At 34.9% G+C, this 16,659-nt stretch overlaps 1 protein-coding gene across 6 annotated transcripts in view; it reads left to right on the top strand.

The window, feature by feature from the left end:
• Positions 1-16,659, top strand: part of Pals2 (protein associated with LIN7 2, MAGUK p55 family member) — a 94,764-nt gene that overhangs the window by 59,781 nt on the left and 18,324 nt on the right. For 4 of the 6 annotated variants that reach the window (XR_007210040.1, XM_048339675.1, XM_048339674.1 and 1 more), the window contains 6 exons: positions 22-249; positions 6,380-6,421; positions 8,064-8,195; positions 9,856-9,955; positions 10,556-10,624; positions 12,013-12,174. Coding sequence is in view for 5 of the 6 variants with exons in the window: in XM_048339675.1 (XP_048195632.1) it covers positions 22-249; positions 6,380-6,421; positions 8,064-8,195; positions 9,856-9,955; positions 10,556-10,624; positions 12,013-12,174 (733 nt within the window). In the remaining variant the exon portion in view is untranslated. The remainder of the gene's footprint in view (positions 1-21; positions 250-6,379; positions 6,422-8,063; positions 8,196-9,855; positions 9,956-10,555; positions 10,625-12,012; positions 12,175-16,659) is intronic. The other 2 variants (XM_048339677.1, XM_048339673.1) reach the window with 1 other exon arrangement.

Genomic DNA, 16,659 nt, shown 5'->3' with positions numbered 1-16,659 from the left:
TTCTATTTTTTATTCCTAAAGGGTGTTACATTCAGAGTTGAAAATAATGATCTAGTAATTGCCCGAATCCTTCATGGAGGAATGATAGATCGACAAGGTCTGCTGCATGTGGGAGATATCATTAAAGAAGTCAATGGCCATGAGGTTGGAAATAATCCAAAAGAATTACAAGAATTACTGAAAAATATTAGTGGAAGTGTCACCCTAAAAATTTTACCAAGTTACAGAGATACCATTACTCCTCAACAGGTTAGTAATAAATTTTTGATCATATTAACATTTTTGTTCCTTTAACCATTGTATTGGATGTAATCATCAGTTGCTTTTTTTTTTCCCTTTGGCTAAAGAGCAGAACAACTGTCTGAATTAATTATTCTGAAGTGGCTTATTTTGTCATGAGTGAATATTTGAATTTTTAAGCAATTAATACTATTATGAAAGAAATAATGTCATTTCTTTGTAAACAGTAGAAACTCTGTTATTATAATAGCCTGTAGCTAGATTTCAGAAAAACCTTAAAACTTTTTATTAGTCATGTGAACATTTTTAACATGTGGTGTTCTAAGTGTGTACTAGGGCCTCCAGGGTTGTGTTCCTATAATAGGCTAGTGGAAGAATAAAGCCAGAAGGAAAAATGGATTGAAGAAAATGTTGGACACTTGTCTTTTACACATTTGATCTGTATTTTAGATAGAATAGATAATTGAACTAGGGAATGTTCTAGTGATAGAAACCATCTGGGTCAACAAGTGCCTTTGTGTGGTGATAATGACAGAACAGAAGAAGAATGGACTTATAATGAAAAAAAAGAAAGGAATTGAAAGGAAGAGAAAATTATGGAAGGAAGATTGGCACTGAAGAGAGGCTTTTCAAGTCCAGATACAAATAGGAGTTATCTATCAGTGTTTTAGATTGGTACCTCAAATGTTAAGGTTTATTCCAGAAATTTGTTATTTAATGTGTGAATTTTTAACTTTTGTTAGTGTATCTTATTTGCATGTCAATAATATGAGAGTTGAAAAGCCTCATTTTGTTTACATACAATTACTTGAAATTATATTCCTTGAGTGATGGACACATGCCTATACCACATAGTGAGACCCAGTCTCAGAGAAAAGAAAAAGGGGAAGGGACAGGAGAGGTGAGATCATCAGATGAGATGAGGGAAGGGGAAGAGAGGGAAAGGGCAGGGAGAAAGGAAGGGATGGGGGAGGAAGAGAAAGGGGAGGAAGGAAGGGAGGGGGGAGGAAGAGAAAGAGGAGAAAGTAGGGAAGAGATAGGGAGGAAGGGAGAGATAGGAAAGGAAAGTAATATTCCTTGGATGCTTATTTTAAACTATATATTTTAGCATATAAATAGAACTCCTGGTGCTTAGAGGTTGTCTTTGTTTCTCAGTTGACACATTTATTTCCTTTTATAACTGCATAAGACTTATTGTAATTGAGAAGACTGGAAGATTAAAATCTAATATGTACTACTTTTTGTTATGTTATAGGTACAGTAGAAAAAAAATTTCCCCTCTATAGTCTGTAGCTATGATGAGCTTTATAGGCAAAATAAATTTTGTAATGTTTGATTCTAGGTAGAGTTTGTGTCTAATGAATGAGGTTGCATGACATGTATGGATATTTTATTTAAGCCTTGGCTTAAGCATGAAATCGTTCCCATCTCATAATGTCTTATATTCTATATTTCACTTAGCCTTTAGAGCTGGGAACAAAGGGGGATGTATATCTGTGTAAATCACAGGCGTAAATCTGTGAATCAGGAGCAGGCTTAGTCTACCATTAAAAGGGAAAGGTAAGCCAGGCACCAATGGCTCACATCTATAATCCTAGCTAATCTGGAGGCTGGGATCTAAGGATCATGGTAGGAAACCAGCCCAGGCAGAAAGGTTTGTGAAACTCTTAATTAGCAAAACACCAAAAGTAGATCTGTGGCCCAACTGGTAGAGCAGTAGCCTTGGATAAAAAAAAGCTCAGGGCCAGTTCCCATGTCCTGAGTTGAAGCCCCAGGAAAAAGGAAAGGTACTTGACTAGAGATAGACTTCTGAAGGTAAGCTAAGACATATCCAGAGTAGGACTTTAAAAAACAAATGGACAGAAGAACTCATTATGTTGGAGCTTAGGCATAAACCAAGACTGTCCTGGGAAAGTCAAGAGCATCCTACTAACAGATTCTATGAGGAAGGAAGGGCTTTGAGTTTCTTCACATCTTTTACTAGCACCTCTGTTGTGTAGTACAGTAGTCTCCTTCCCTCATTGCCAATGGAGATGTTCTCTTCAGTGGGAAATTCCTGAGGTAAACAATGCATAAATTTTAAGCTGCACACTATTCTGAGTAATGAACTATTAATAGTTCAGTACTGCTCAGTACTTGAATCATCCCTTTGTTCACTGTATCCGTGCTGTATACATTCCTTCATTAATCTCTTAATACCTGTCTACTTTGTCAAGATAATACAGTGTGAGTATGTAGATTAGCCCTGTTTTGCTTAATAATGGCTCCAAAGCTTAAGAGGAACACATAGGATCAGAAGCCATGAAATGCTTTTTCCTTAAAGTAAAAAGGGGAAAGCACCCAATTAAAAATTAATTAAAAATTTTATTCCTAGACTGCTAAAATCTATAGTAAGAATGGGTCTTTTGTCCATATAATCATGAAAGAAATAAAAGCTAGTTTTACTGTATGTCAGTGGCTCATACCTATAATCCTAGCTATTCGGGAGACTGAGGTCTGAGGATTGTGGTTGGAAGCCAGCCCCAGCAGGACAGTCTGAAACTCTTATCCCCAGTTAACCACCAAAAGCTGGAAGTGGAGCTGTGGCACCAGTTGAGCAAAAAAGCTTGAGCAAAAAGCTCAGGGATGACACCGGGCCCCTGAGTTCAAGCCCCTGACTGGCACCCCCACCCACCTACCCTCCTCTAAAAAAGGCTCACCTCAGGCAAAAGTTATGGCCATATTACATATTAAGGGCTTAGTTAAAATGGAAAATTCATTAAATTATGAAGTTTGGTATTGTTTGAGGTTTAAAGACACACTGACTACTTCACCATGGAAAAAGTGTGTAATCCTGTGTTGCCTCTCACATCTCTTGCTCTGGATTGCTATGAGAGCAGAGAGAAGCTTGGAGCTCTCTTTTTGGATAGTTTTTCAAAGGATGTCAGTAAATCATCTTAAGGTCGGCATTTGTTTTCTGTCACTGTGCCAAGTACCTGAAAGAAAATTTAAAAGAAACAGATTTATTTCGTCTCATAGTTTCAGTTATTTCATTCTATGATTCCTTGTTGCCATTATTTCTGGTCTGTGGTGAGACAAAACATCATGACAAAAAGACATGAAGGAGCAAAGTTGCTCACTTCATGGGGCCCAGAAGCAGAGTCAAACAGGAATGGTTCAGGGCAAGATCAACTATTCAAAGACAAGCCCTTAGTGACTGTTTCCTCCAGCCTACCCTACCTCCTAATAGATCATTCAATATGAATTTATCAGTGGAGTAATTATTAACAAAGTGCCCTTGTGGTGATCCAGTCACATCTCAATGAGAGGCTTCACCATCTGGGGACTGAATATCTAGCACATGAGCCTACTGGATAGAAATTCTTTTCACTCATTTTTTAAGGCCATCAAAATCTGGACACCAAAAGCATTATAGCAAAAGAAATTATAGGTCTCTTTTATTCAAGGATATACATGTAAAAATTTCTAGCAGTGTATTAGCAAATCTGAGAAAGAGAATACCATCTCTAAGTTGATTTTATTGCAGGTATAGTGGCATCATTTTTCATGAGAAAAATCCCTGTGTATGCACATGAATAGTAGCTCCAATAGAGAATTTGATTCGTTTTAATACCTATTCATGTTTTATTTTAAAGATTAGTAAACTAGGAACAGGAGAAAATCTCCTTAATACTATTTAAAAAAAAACATTAAATGAAAATATTCTTAGGAGTAGCCTTTGTTGGAAGCTCTCCTTTTAAAATCAGAAACTAGATTCTTCTGTTCTGTTAGAAACTTCAAGTGCCAGCTGAAGTTCTATTTCGTACAAAATAAAAGAGCCCGTCATTAACCAAGAGACTTGCCAACTGTCAGACACAGTTGTGCACTGGTAAAAGGAACTACCCTCAAATGATAAGATCTAAAGTATTTGTTGTAAATTATAGTAAAAAGTCTTCAGTTCTCCTTAAAGAAATTAGGAATGGACCACCTCTCACTTTACAGGGGATAAAAATCACCAGCATTAAGACATCTCTGGCAAACAAACTTGAACCATTTCAATCCATGCTGAAACAAAGCAGCTGACAGAAATGTCCTGTCCCCCAGGATCTTAAACCATCTTGGCACCGAAAAGCTTCAGGACACTGGCAGAAGCGGGATGGAAAAGCACCACTTGCTACTAGAGAAGGAGGGTGATCTCATTCGGAATTTTGATGAGGTTTCAAGGAAGCAAACAGATTGATTCAACTTCTAAAAAAATAAAATTTCAAATTTTTTACTGTCTTTAATTTTTTTATGTAGAATATGAATTACACCACTATCTTTAGTATTTAAAATTCAGGGACCCTGGTATGCTGCTACTTTTTAGTTATTGCTTATATCAATTATTTGTTTTCTACCTTTGAGGCAGAAAAGCAGGAGCTTAGTAATTGTAAGAGCTAGGTTATTGTGGTAGTTAAGCAGCTAATGAATACTTTTGTTGTTACCAATTTGCAGCTGTTATGGATAAATTTATTATGGACATTTAAATGTAATTCTCTTGAGTAAATACCTACAAGTTAAATGATTGTCTTAGTGGATATATGTTGATATTTTTTTAAATTAAATGATTTTTAAAAATGGTTCTTCCAGTTTACATTCCCACAGGTATTGTATGAAAAGGAGTTACTTCGTTCACATCATTGTTACAGTTAGTTAGCTGTTGCATTAGGTACACAGTGTTATCTTGTGATTTTAATTTACTGTGCTTTCAACATTTGAACTCAATAGTAAATATTGAATTACTTGTTTTTATGTACTCTGGGTGCAAGTACTTCATCAGTATTGTGATTTGCAGAGATATTCTTCCATTCTCTAATGTTTCTGTCTCTATCAATGTCATTCAGAAAGTACAAATTGATCAGTTTTTCCTTTTATAAATTGTTTTCATAAGAAATAGTGTGTGATAAAGATTTTTTTTCTAGAATTTTATGGCTTGGTGCTTTACCTCTAGACATATACATTTACTCTTCATTTTTATATAAGGCATGAAGAAGATAACTGACTTTTTATTTTTATTCCTTCTCTTTATTTTTCTATAGATAGCCTATTCTTACTGTAGATTTTAGTTTTCCATGTTGGATAATTTTTTAGTGTGTTATGGTGATGCATGCCTATAATTCCAGTACTCCGAAAGCTGAAACAGGATTGGGAGTTTTGAGGCCATTCTGGGCTAATTTGTAAGATCTGTACCAAAGAAAAACAAAATCAACAAAAAAAGTTCACTCATCTCCTGCAGTCTGCAGAAGAAATAAATTCAATAAACCACACATGATGTGTGTGTGTGTGTGTGTGTGTGTGTGTGTATGCCTGTGTGTATGCTTGCTTGATTGCTTTTATATCAGACATTTGGGTTTTATTTAAATTCCGATTGCGTCTTTTTTGTTTTGAGGTAGTTCTCACTGTAGCTCAGGCTAGCCTTGAACTCAAGATCCTCCTCCCTAAGTATGCTGAGTGTTAGGATAATAAATGTGTACCATCATGCCTGGCTGAATACTGGATTTTTGTGTGAGTGTGTGCGCGCGCGTGTGTGCGTGCATGCGTGTGTGTGTGTGTGTGTGTGTGTGTGTGTGTTTGCCAGTCCTGGGCCTTGAGGAGTGTATTGGTCTTTTTATGACTTTGCATGCTTCTCTTTTCTTTGCCTCATCTCAGATGCCTCCAACTTATTGTTTCTGTCATTTATAATTTGCAGGCATCATAACCTTGGGGCAATTAATTAGGGAGGTAGGTTTTTTAATTCCAAAATTTATTTTTCATTAAATAGTTACTAAGGGGTTTCAGTTCAACATTGTTGACTTATGAATATATACAAGGCAAGCAATCTTGCCACTAGGCCATATCCCCAGCCCCTTGACTTATGAATATAGTACATCTTGATCAGTATCACTCCTCCATCATTCTGCCCCCTCCGTCTTTCCCCCCCATCAAGTTACTTATTTCCATTTTCACGTATGTACATTGATAGTACAATTGAATTCAACCATCATTTCACTATACATCTGTCGAAATGCGTGCAGTAATACAAGTGAGTAAAGTAATACTATGAGCCAGTGATTTATATTTTTTAGTTTATTATAAATTAAAAACCTGGCTTTATTTATGCAATTAAAATATATATTTCTAGAGTTGCATCAGTATGGAGAGGCAACCAGCACGTGTCCGTCAGGTATGATATTGCTCCAAAATCTCTGGTATTCAGTTTTCTTGTCTTATTAGTCAACTAAATTTACACTGATTACTTAGTTATTTTGGATTTTTCTCACTGCCAAAACATTGAGCTGCATGCTGTTGTGATATTAGCCAATATCACATTTTAGCAATTTTAATACTGTTTGTATACTTGCTTATAAAGTTACTTCCTAAACTATATGTTGGGAAACAATTATTGGCTTACAGTTCTAAGCATTGATTTTTACCTTTTCAAAGTAACTGTAAAACTTCACAATGTTTTTTATTAGTTACTTAATTGTAAATAACTAAAATTTTATGACATGCCCCTAGACTGTAGTTTTAAATAATTTTACTGTACATCAATCATTAGTTTTTCATCATACTAATAAGTACTGTATCTACTTGTGTCATTTGAATAAATTGATTAAAGAAGTGTGATAAATATGAAAATAACATTGTTTGACTAATTGTGTGCTTTGCTGCTAAAATGTACTTGCTGATTAATGCTAAGACTGTTCTTTAGAAGATAAAATTTGAATTTTTATGAATATGTATGGAACCAAGTTAATTCTAACAAGACAGTTGGTCTAAATTTGCCATCAAATGTTGACAGCACTTAAGTAGGATTCAAATGAAAGTGAATAAGCAAAATATTTCAGATATTGGAGATCTGAAGTAACAGTTGTAACTGATTTTAATTTTATTAATAAAGCAAAACCAAGAGATGTATATGTTTAAATGACTTGAAATTGGAAAATATTTACAAGTCTTTAGTACTTGTCTTCTCTAATTTAACACTGTAATTTATCTTATTTATTTATTTATCTTTGCCATTCCTGGGGATTGAACTCAGGGTCTGGGCACTGTCCCAGAGCTTGTTTTGCTCAAGGCTAGCAGACTACCACTTGAGCCACAGCACCACTTCCAGCTTTTTCTGTGTATGTGGTACCAAGGAATCCAAACCAGGGCTTCATGTATGCTAGGCAAGCACTCTACCACTAGACCAAACTCCTGGCCCCTTAACGCTATTTAAATTCAAGTGATCGTTATTTAAATTTAACTGATCATAAAAATCAGAATAAACCTAATAGGTTTTTTAAAATATATTTTAATCTGATTTAAAAATAATACTAGAGGTGAAAGTTGAGTTTTTAGCTTTTTCTAAAAGTTACTAAATATATTTTAGGTCTGACATACACATGAACTTCTATGTTTAATTTTGGATTCAGGATGCCTTCTCCAATTCAGTCCCAACGTATCTGAAATACATGCCTTATTATAACTACATGCTATTTTAGGATGTTAATTGGAAAGTACATTTATTTATATTAAAAAGTATGCAGTTGTTTGGAGAATCAAGTGAGAAGATAGGCGAAGGCAAAAGAATGATGGAATGAAATGATTATCAAACTGTTGATTTAAGATTAGAACTTAAAATGCAAACAAAATTTTAATATAGCATTAGTACTTTTAATTATGTAATGCCAAATTCTATTAATATTCTAACAACATGATTTTTATTTGTCTGAAACAGTTTATCTGAAGTACTAAATACATCACAGTGGCTTGTAAAGGATTTTAAAGTCCAGTGGCAAATGATACATATGTGGTACTTTTCATTGTACTATGTGTTTTAGGTATTTGTGAAGTGTCATTTTGATTATAATCCATACAATGATAACCTGATACCCTGCAAAGAAGCAGGATTGAAGTTTTCCAAAGGAGAAATTCTTCAGATTGTAAACAGAGAAGATCCAAATTGGTGGCAGGTTAGTATGCTTCTCAAAAGTTCTTCAACTGCTTTTCTATTTTTAATCTTAGATCTGGCCAGTATCTGAATATGCAGGAAGAAAGTATTAGCATTTGTTCCAATGATTTTTCCCGCATGAACAGCTCCTACTTCATGGCTACTAATTTTGATGACAGAAGACCAAATTGAGAGGGAATTTGTGAGTAGCTGTTAATAAATGCAGAATTAACCCACCTGTGGTACTATCCCCTTTGGGATTAGACTAATTGATTCTTACACATGGATGATTGCATTAAAATATGGTGTTGGACAAGAAGAATTTACTTGGGGTTATCCCTTGCCAGTGTTCAGTTTAGGTTTGTTTTAACTAAGAATTTGTTATGGTAGATATAGTAGTCCTTGCCTTGTGTACATTCATGGCAAGTAAAGCATAATTACTGGGAAATGAAGGTTAGCTTTATCAGTTTTGTTCAGCGTTGGCTTTGGCCTTGAGATGAAACCTGTGAGTATAGAAAGAGATTTGTGCTATCAAACTTTGTCCCCTTCCATTAGGTCTCTGTGATGATGATCCTTTTCCTTTCTCCTAATGACTGCTTTCAGAAATCTCCGAAAGTAGTAGGAAGTCCCAGAATGAGGACAAACTTACTAGTACTTCTTAGTTAAGACCATATTGGTACAAAGATTAAGACATAGGTAAATTAGAATTCATAATTTTGATATTATTAAGAAATCCAATGTAAAGCTCTCTTTTAAAATCTGCTTTCTATGGCTGTCTTGATTTTTTTTTCCAGTTTCTCCTTCTTTTCTGTGAGTGCCATTTCATTAGTTTTCTAAATCCTATCAGTATTACCTGCATTTTGTTAGCTTTTACTTGAATTCTAATGTTCAGGACCACTGCAAATAAGACCAGATTTTCTGTGCCAGTTGTTAAGGATAAAGACACTAAACCTCTAGCACTCCATTCTCTAGCAGTCAGTAAGAATATCACTTACTTTAGTTTTACTTGAAAATATTTTGGCACTAGATGAAGTTTTGCCTATTTGATTTTACTACCTTTCAAGATATTCAAATTCCTCTTAGGATAGTCAAAATTTACACTCTCAGCTAGGCATAGTGCCTATGATTCCAGCACTTGGTAGCTAGAGCAGGAAATTCAAGTTCAACCAACACCTTAGCTGCATAGCAAGACTTTGTCTCAAAAAAAAAAAAAACGTAAAGAAGAAAAGGAACAACTAGGCTCTACACTCTATCCTCCTAGGATGGGCAGTTTTTCATTGATGTGCCCCAGGAAATACCAGTAATAGTAAGATTTAGGGTGCTAGTACATATCTTATTTAACACTACTAGATAAAATGTCCTCTTAACATACATTGTGGAAAGCATATATTCTTTCCTTTTCTTCTACAAACTTAATACTATGAATTCAAGTTTTAGTAACTTACAGAGCCTGCATAACAAAATGGTTTCAAAACGTTGCTACCAGTTGATATAGTCTCAGGTGCCAGTTAGTTCCTCAATGCTGAAGTATTTAAATAGCTTAACCAACAATGACATGAATTTTAATAGTTGTTTCTAAGAGTAAGTGTAATTTTTTTGAACTGACTATTGCTTGTTCTTTTACGAGAATATGGGCTCAGATTTTCGTCACTGAAGTATATAACTCATTAATTTGATTTTAGGCTAGCCATGTGAAAGAGGGAGGCAGTGCTGGTCTCATTCCAAGCCAGTTCCTGGAAGAAAAGAGAAAGGCATTTGTTAGAAGAGACTGGGACAATTCAGGTAATAAAGTCCACACATTTTATTAACCCTGTATTTACCTTCCTTTGCCTCTTTCATCTAAATGTACAAAGGCATTTCTTTACAATATAAGTAGATTTTTATCCCTCCTGTCTGCTTTATTTTACTTTCTTTCCTGAAAGTGTGTGTGTGTGTGTGTGTGTGTGTGTGTGTGTGTGTGTGTGTGTGTGTGTGTGTTGTGTTTTCTGGGTCTTGAACTTGGGGCCTAGACACTGTCTCAAGCTACTTTGCTCAAGGATAGCCCTGGGATACTTGAGCCAGAGCTTTACTTCTGACTTTTTAGTGGTTGATTTGGAGATAAGAGTCTAACAAACTTTTCTGCCTGGGCTGGCTTCCAGTCTTGAACCATGATAGCACCCATGTGCCCAGCTTGAAACTCATCTTTTTTTTTATCCCCCTCTACCACCTACTGGTAGAGTAATATCAGCACCCTGCTACCCTTGGGAACTTAGTCATTCTGCCCCCATGGTAGAGTAACATCAGCACCCTGCTACCCTTGGGAACTTAGTCATTCTGCCCCCATAACATAGTTTATCATATTTTGATAGATTATTTAAACTATATTGGTCTTATCATCTTTAGGACCTTTCTGTGGAACTTTAAGTAGCAAAAAAAAGAAAAAGATGATGTATCTCACAACCAGAAATGCAGGTAAATACTTTTAAATGTTCTTCAGTGTAGTCTAAGTATCTTTATGTCACCAATTTATATGGTACACACTCAAAATACATAATTTAATACAAATTAAAAAATGAATGTAATTTATAATAGTACCCATTTGCAGGTGTGGCATATGAATACATAGGAAAGTATAAGATGCAGAAATTATTTAAATCTTAAGTTTGAAGCCAACCTAGGCTACATAGGAAGGTCAAGAAAATAGTAAATACAATGTTGTACTGGTATTGTATAATACTATGTGGGCCTTATTTTTTGGGTATAGTTAACAAAATAACTTGGTTAGGGCTTCTGCTTGTTCAATGTGAGGCACTGTAGTAAATACTATATTTTTTCAAATTATTTTGAAATACTAATTTTATGTGCCATTTCTAAAGGACAGAACGCCTTTATGAATAGTTTTAATTATGATTAAGGACAAATTTCCCATATCATTGTCTGTGCAACTTTTGGAAAATAGCACTAGATCAAAGGAATCGTAGATTAGTAGGATTCTTTCTTAAACTTTTTGGTCTTAAGGATGCATTTTTTTCAAAAGAAAGAAATGGTAACCTATAAGGTAATATGTTAATTATCTTTATTATAAGATCACATGCATTCATAAATCAGACCATCAAGTTGTGTAGTTTTTAAATACAATCCTATTTGTCAGGTATACTTAAAAGCTGAAAAGTAGTTTAAAAAAACAAAATAACAAAACCTTAGACCAAGGGGCTAAGGATATAGTTTAGTGTTAAAGTCTGTCTCAAAAATAAATAAATAAATGAAGGAAGGAAGAAGATAAATTGTGGAAATCACCATATGAAAATATTTCAGTTCTGCACTGTTAATAAAGTGGAATATTTTTAAAAAAAGTTTAGCATTAAAGGAGATAATACCAGTATGTTGTTTGTACACATTTTATACTGCATTCCAGAATGACATACTCATCTGTGCAACTTAAGTAGCTCTGTAAAATAGGCTTTTGTTCTCCAGGCTTCATAGATGCGTTTTAGAGTAATCTGCATACACTGATCTGTATTTTATTTGTATGGAAGCAGTGATTTTTATGGCCAAATTGATAATAAGGAGCCATGAATGATCTAGAATATTTGGTAAGGTAGGAGAAAACATGGAGATTTTTCTAGCTTGATTAGATAAATTTTTAAGAGCAAGTACATGAGAGCAGGTATATATATCTAAAGACAAAATTTATTATACCTTACCAAATTTATAAAAACATATTGGGGCTTCACATGCACAATTCCAGTGATACTTAACAATCAAGACAAGGAAACCATTATCAGACAGATAGTGGAGTCTTTTCATATACAGGAAAAGAAACTGAATAGAATTTTTTTTCTGTTTTGTTGCTCATTTAGAATTTGATCGTCATGAAATCCAGATATATGAGGAGGTTGCCAAAATGCCCCCGTTCCAGAGAAAAACACTAGTATTGATAGGAGCTCAGGGTGTGGGCAGACGAAGCTTGAAAAACAGGTTCATAGTACTGAATCCCAGTCGATTTGGAACTACAGTGCCATGTAAGTCTTGTGTGTTTTCTGTTTGTTGCCAGGAAAGAGTGTGGGCCTGGAGATGGAGGAATTCTTGTTATTACTCATTGTTATTTTAAGTAAGTTAGAATTTGATTTTAAGTAAATAATTAAAGGAGAAGCAATACTTGAAGAATTTAGTAATCCTATATGTACTTAGCTTTGTGGCTTGCTCCTGATAGCAGTTAACTCTCTAGACTAAAAACCTATTTAACCTGAAAATATTAGAGTTAAATGCAAAGAGTCAAAAGAGAAAACCTACTAGATCCTCCGACACACACTTAATCTGTGGGGCAGTAGCTTTGTGAGTTTTCATGGTCTGGCTCTCAGTCCTGCAAGATCATAAGCAAGATCTTGATGTGATTGCACATCAAGAGCAATTTATCCTCCACAGTAGACACCATTCATTAAAGGCAGGGATGGGTGTGTAAAATGAGATAATATTTATGAGAAGTATAGCCATTAAGGAAATCAAGCACTCATAATTTTTTTCACATATTTACATGGAAAGTTAAATGATAGGTATATGATTAGACTGGAATTCGAATTATATCATTGACATAGTAATGATTACTATACATTTGTCTCTTGGTTATGGGATGCACGAGCTTTTGCTATGAGAATTTATAAGCCATTTGCCTTTTTAAGTCCCTTTTTTGGGCTTCCCTTTAACACACATTCTTTTAGGTCTCTTAATGTCTATACTTCCCCTATGGAAGGCAACACTTTCTTTTGTCCACCAGTGTGTGGTTTTTTTTTTTTTTTTTTTTTTTTTGGCCAGTCCTGGGCCTTGAACTCAGGGCCTGAGCACTGTCCCTGGCTTCTTCCCGCTCAAGGCTAGCACTCTGCCACTTGAGCCACAGCACCGCTTCTGGCCGTTTTCTGTATATGTGGTGCTGGGGAATCGAACCTAGGGCCTCGTGTATCCGAGGCAGGCACTCTTGCCACTAGGCTATATCCCCAGCCCCACCAGTGTGTTTTAAGATGTAATAAATTATCAGTGAATAAGCAGCTTTGTTGCTGAACTTATCAGCAGTTTGGGAAGTAAGCTTGTGTACCCTCTGGTATACTTATACAGCCCCTCAGGTTCAGGCTTTGCATTCCACTGTTTACCTTGCCAATTACTGAATTCAGTTAAGTAGTTAACAAAATAAAACTTCACTGTGTCCAGAGTATTTTAAAGGTTTAAATGTGGGAAAAAAGACGTTTTATTTTTATCAACTAATGCATTCATAGTCCATTTAACAACTAATTCTTAAAGACATATCATGGAAAAAATAATTGCCTGTCTTTTTAGACTGCATTTGACCCACTTAGCAGAACATTTGCTTTTCATTCTTTTTGCTATTTCTTTTGGTAGTTTTCCATATCTCTTCTTAGTGTGTTTATTCTGCTATTTCCTGCTTTATCCAGTTCCGATTTAACTATTGACTTCCTAACTACTCTTAAGATATAGAGATAACTTTATTTTTGGTTAATTCAATTTTACTTCTTGAATAGTCTTTCCCCTCTACCCAGCAGTCACTAGAGGTTTTTTATTTTTTTCTTTCTCTCTTTACTTGACTTTTATGTGAATGGGTGTTATAATTCTTTGTTGTTGCTCTGTGACCCAAAGATTTATTTATCCACTAAGTCACACTTGTGTCAGAACCCTGTGTGTTCTGTGCCCAGCTGTTAACACTGAGGCATTTCCTTTTGTTGTCTTGGGTTAAAGCTGTCATTCACAGATGGCCTTTTTAGAGAGGAAGAGATAGGACTAGGGTTTGAATTTAGGGTTCATAACTTGCTAGGCAGGCATTCTACCATACCCCAAGCCTCTTTTCCATTATTTGGGGCTAGGATCTCATGTTTTTGCCTGAGACTGGCCTCAAACTATTATCTCCTACTTCTATCTTCTGCTTAGCTTAGATTGTAGGTACCTGCCACCATTCTCAGCTTATTGGTTGAGATTGGGGTTAGGGATCTTATTAGCTCATTTGCCTTGAAACTAAATCTTCCTTAATCTTTGTCTCCCAAGTAGCTATGACTATTAGAGCATGTCACCAGACCCAAACCCCACAAATGCTTGGTTTGTCATCATTTTCCCCCCTGGGTACATCTCAGAAGAAGTATATGGAATATAATTTTATTATCTGTAGTTTAGGGTATATGTTTTCTACCCTCACTTTAGTTGATTACTTAGCTGAGAATAGAAATTTGGGGTTAGAAAACTTAAAAGATGTTATTTCTGAATCCAGTTCTATTGAAAAATTAATGTCCTTCTAGTTCTCATTTTTTCATACATGATCAGTTTTTTCTTTCACAGATATTTAAAGCTCCATTGTTGTATTTTACTATTTTTCAAAATATTCTAAAATTTTAATAATACACCTAAATGCTGCATCTTTTTTCATTTACTATGATGATTGGTGAACATACCAAGCATGAAATTTTGTGTCCCTCAATCTTGGACAAATTTCTTATTATTTCTTTGTTGATTTCTCCCTGTTTTCTAGAAGATTCATTAGCCTTAGATATTGAACATCCTAGATTCTCTTCTCAATCTGTACTTTTAAGGGGGAAAAAGCCATCATCTATCCTTTTAGGGTTTTGTTTTGCCTTTTGAAAGATTACATGACAATCAGTAGTAATGATGTTTTTCATTTTCTGACTGTTCTCTTACCCCTGTGTTATCTTTTTTCATTCCTTTTTTTTTTTTGTTGTGCTATCTCTCTGCACCTTTAACAATACTAAATATAGTACTTAATTTTTAATTACTTGTATAGGCTAAAGTCTCTGGTTATTTTCACTATTTTTTTTCTATTTATTCATGGCAGATCTGTGTTTTTCCTCTTATGCTGGACTGATCCCAGATTGTATATCCAGACTTAGAAGTAAAACATTAGAACCAGTGGTGCAGTTCTGTATGCTTTGGAGTAAGTTGGCTGAGCTTTAGTTTAGAGAAGAGATAAGGAATTAGCTGCTTTACTGGAGGAATACAAAATGTTTGTGCAAGAAATTTTATTTTGTAACTATTGAATTTCTCCAGATAATAATCCTGAGGATAAAGAAGGGAATAAGATGAAGATTACTTGCTCCATGTACACAATAAATCCCTCTCAGTTGTTAGTTTTGTACTGTTTCCTCAAGTTTCTTAGGGAGTAAATCCACTTAGTTCTCATCCATAACTCCCCTTTCCCATCTTTGTGGCTTCTGCCTGAGAAATCACTTATCTCAAGTTAGCTTTAACATAGCATGTCTTAGGGTGTCATAAGTTTTCAAAAACTAAAATTTCCATTATATGCTTTCACTTCCACAGAATTTAGAGGTAGTAAGGTTGCAGAACTATGTTGCTAACAATTTTTCTTCACACATACTGTACATTTTTACTGTTTTTTTTTTTATTTTCCAATTTTCTTGGTTCTTTTTTTTTTTTTTTTTGGCCAGTCCTGGTGCTTGAACTAAGGTCCTGGGTGCTGTCTCTGAGCTTCTTTTGCTCAAGCCACAGCGTTACTTCTGGCTTTTTTAATTTTTATTTCTTGAGTAAACTTTATTGGAAATAAGAGTCTCAGAGTTTCCTGCCCAGGCTGGCTTTGAACTGCAATCTTCAGATCTCAGCCTCCTGGGTTGCGAGATTACAGGAATAAGCCTACAGCTTCCCAGCTTTGGTTCTTTTTCTTAACACCTTCATTCAGATATAATTCATAAACCTACAAGCCATCCATTTTAAGTGTGCACTTTAGTGGTTTGTCATATATTCACAGAATTATTAAAGTATTTCCAGTTTCTTTTCAAACAGTTTCAGGATTGCTACAGAATCCAGAGTAATAGCTTCTTACATTCTTAAATTTAGAAATTTGCTCTCTTTCTCTCTCTTACCTTCCTAAATATTTGTCAATTTTGTAATTAAAACAAAACCTGCTTTTCTTAATTTTCTATATGCTTTTCTTATTTCTTGACTGACTCATTTTTAGTATAGTCTTTATTATAATTTCCTCATTTCTACTTGATCTTTGGATGTAGATTGCTCTTTTTATGTTCTTTGATGGCAAGTTAGGTTGTTGACTTGAGATCTTGTTTGTTTTTCTCCTTATTTCTTTCTCTGTGCTGGTCTTAGGGCTTGAATTTTGACACTGAGTGTTGTGCATGGGTTTTGTTGCTCAAAGCTAATGCTCTACCACTTGAGCCACTTCCAGCTTTTTTGGTGCCTAACTGGAAATAGGAGCCTCACTGACTTTCTTAAGCCTGGACTGGCTTCAAACCATGATCCTCAGAGATCTTATTTTTTTTTTAATAGGCATTTTAAACTGTACTTCCCACTAAACATCTACTAACATTGCTATTATTGTGTCATAATGTGCTGTGGTTTTGTTTTCATTCATCTTAAAATACTCTCTGTCCATTCTCTCTTTTTCATAAATAGATAAAAGTAAATGGATTTTCTTTTCTCCTCACATAGATGACTACAAAGTTTTAAATTTTTCTGGGAATATATAA

This window comes from Perognathus longimembris, chromosome 2 (assembly GCF_023159225.1).
Source record: "Perognathus longimembris pacificus isolate PPM17 chromosome 2, ASM2315922v1, whole genome shotgun sequence".
Lineage (NCBI taxonomy): Eukaryota > Metazoa > Chordata > Mammalia > Rodentia > Heteromyidae > Perognathus > Perognathus longimembris.
The sequence above is the reverse complement of the archived record's forward strand: the minus strand, read 5'-3'. Positions and strand labels throughout refer to the sequence as shown.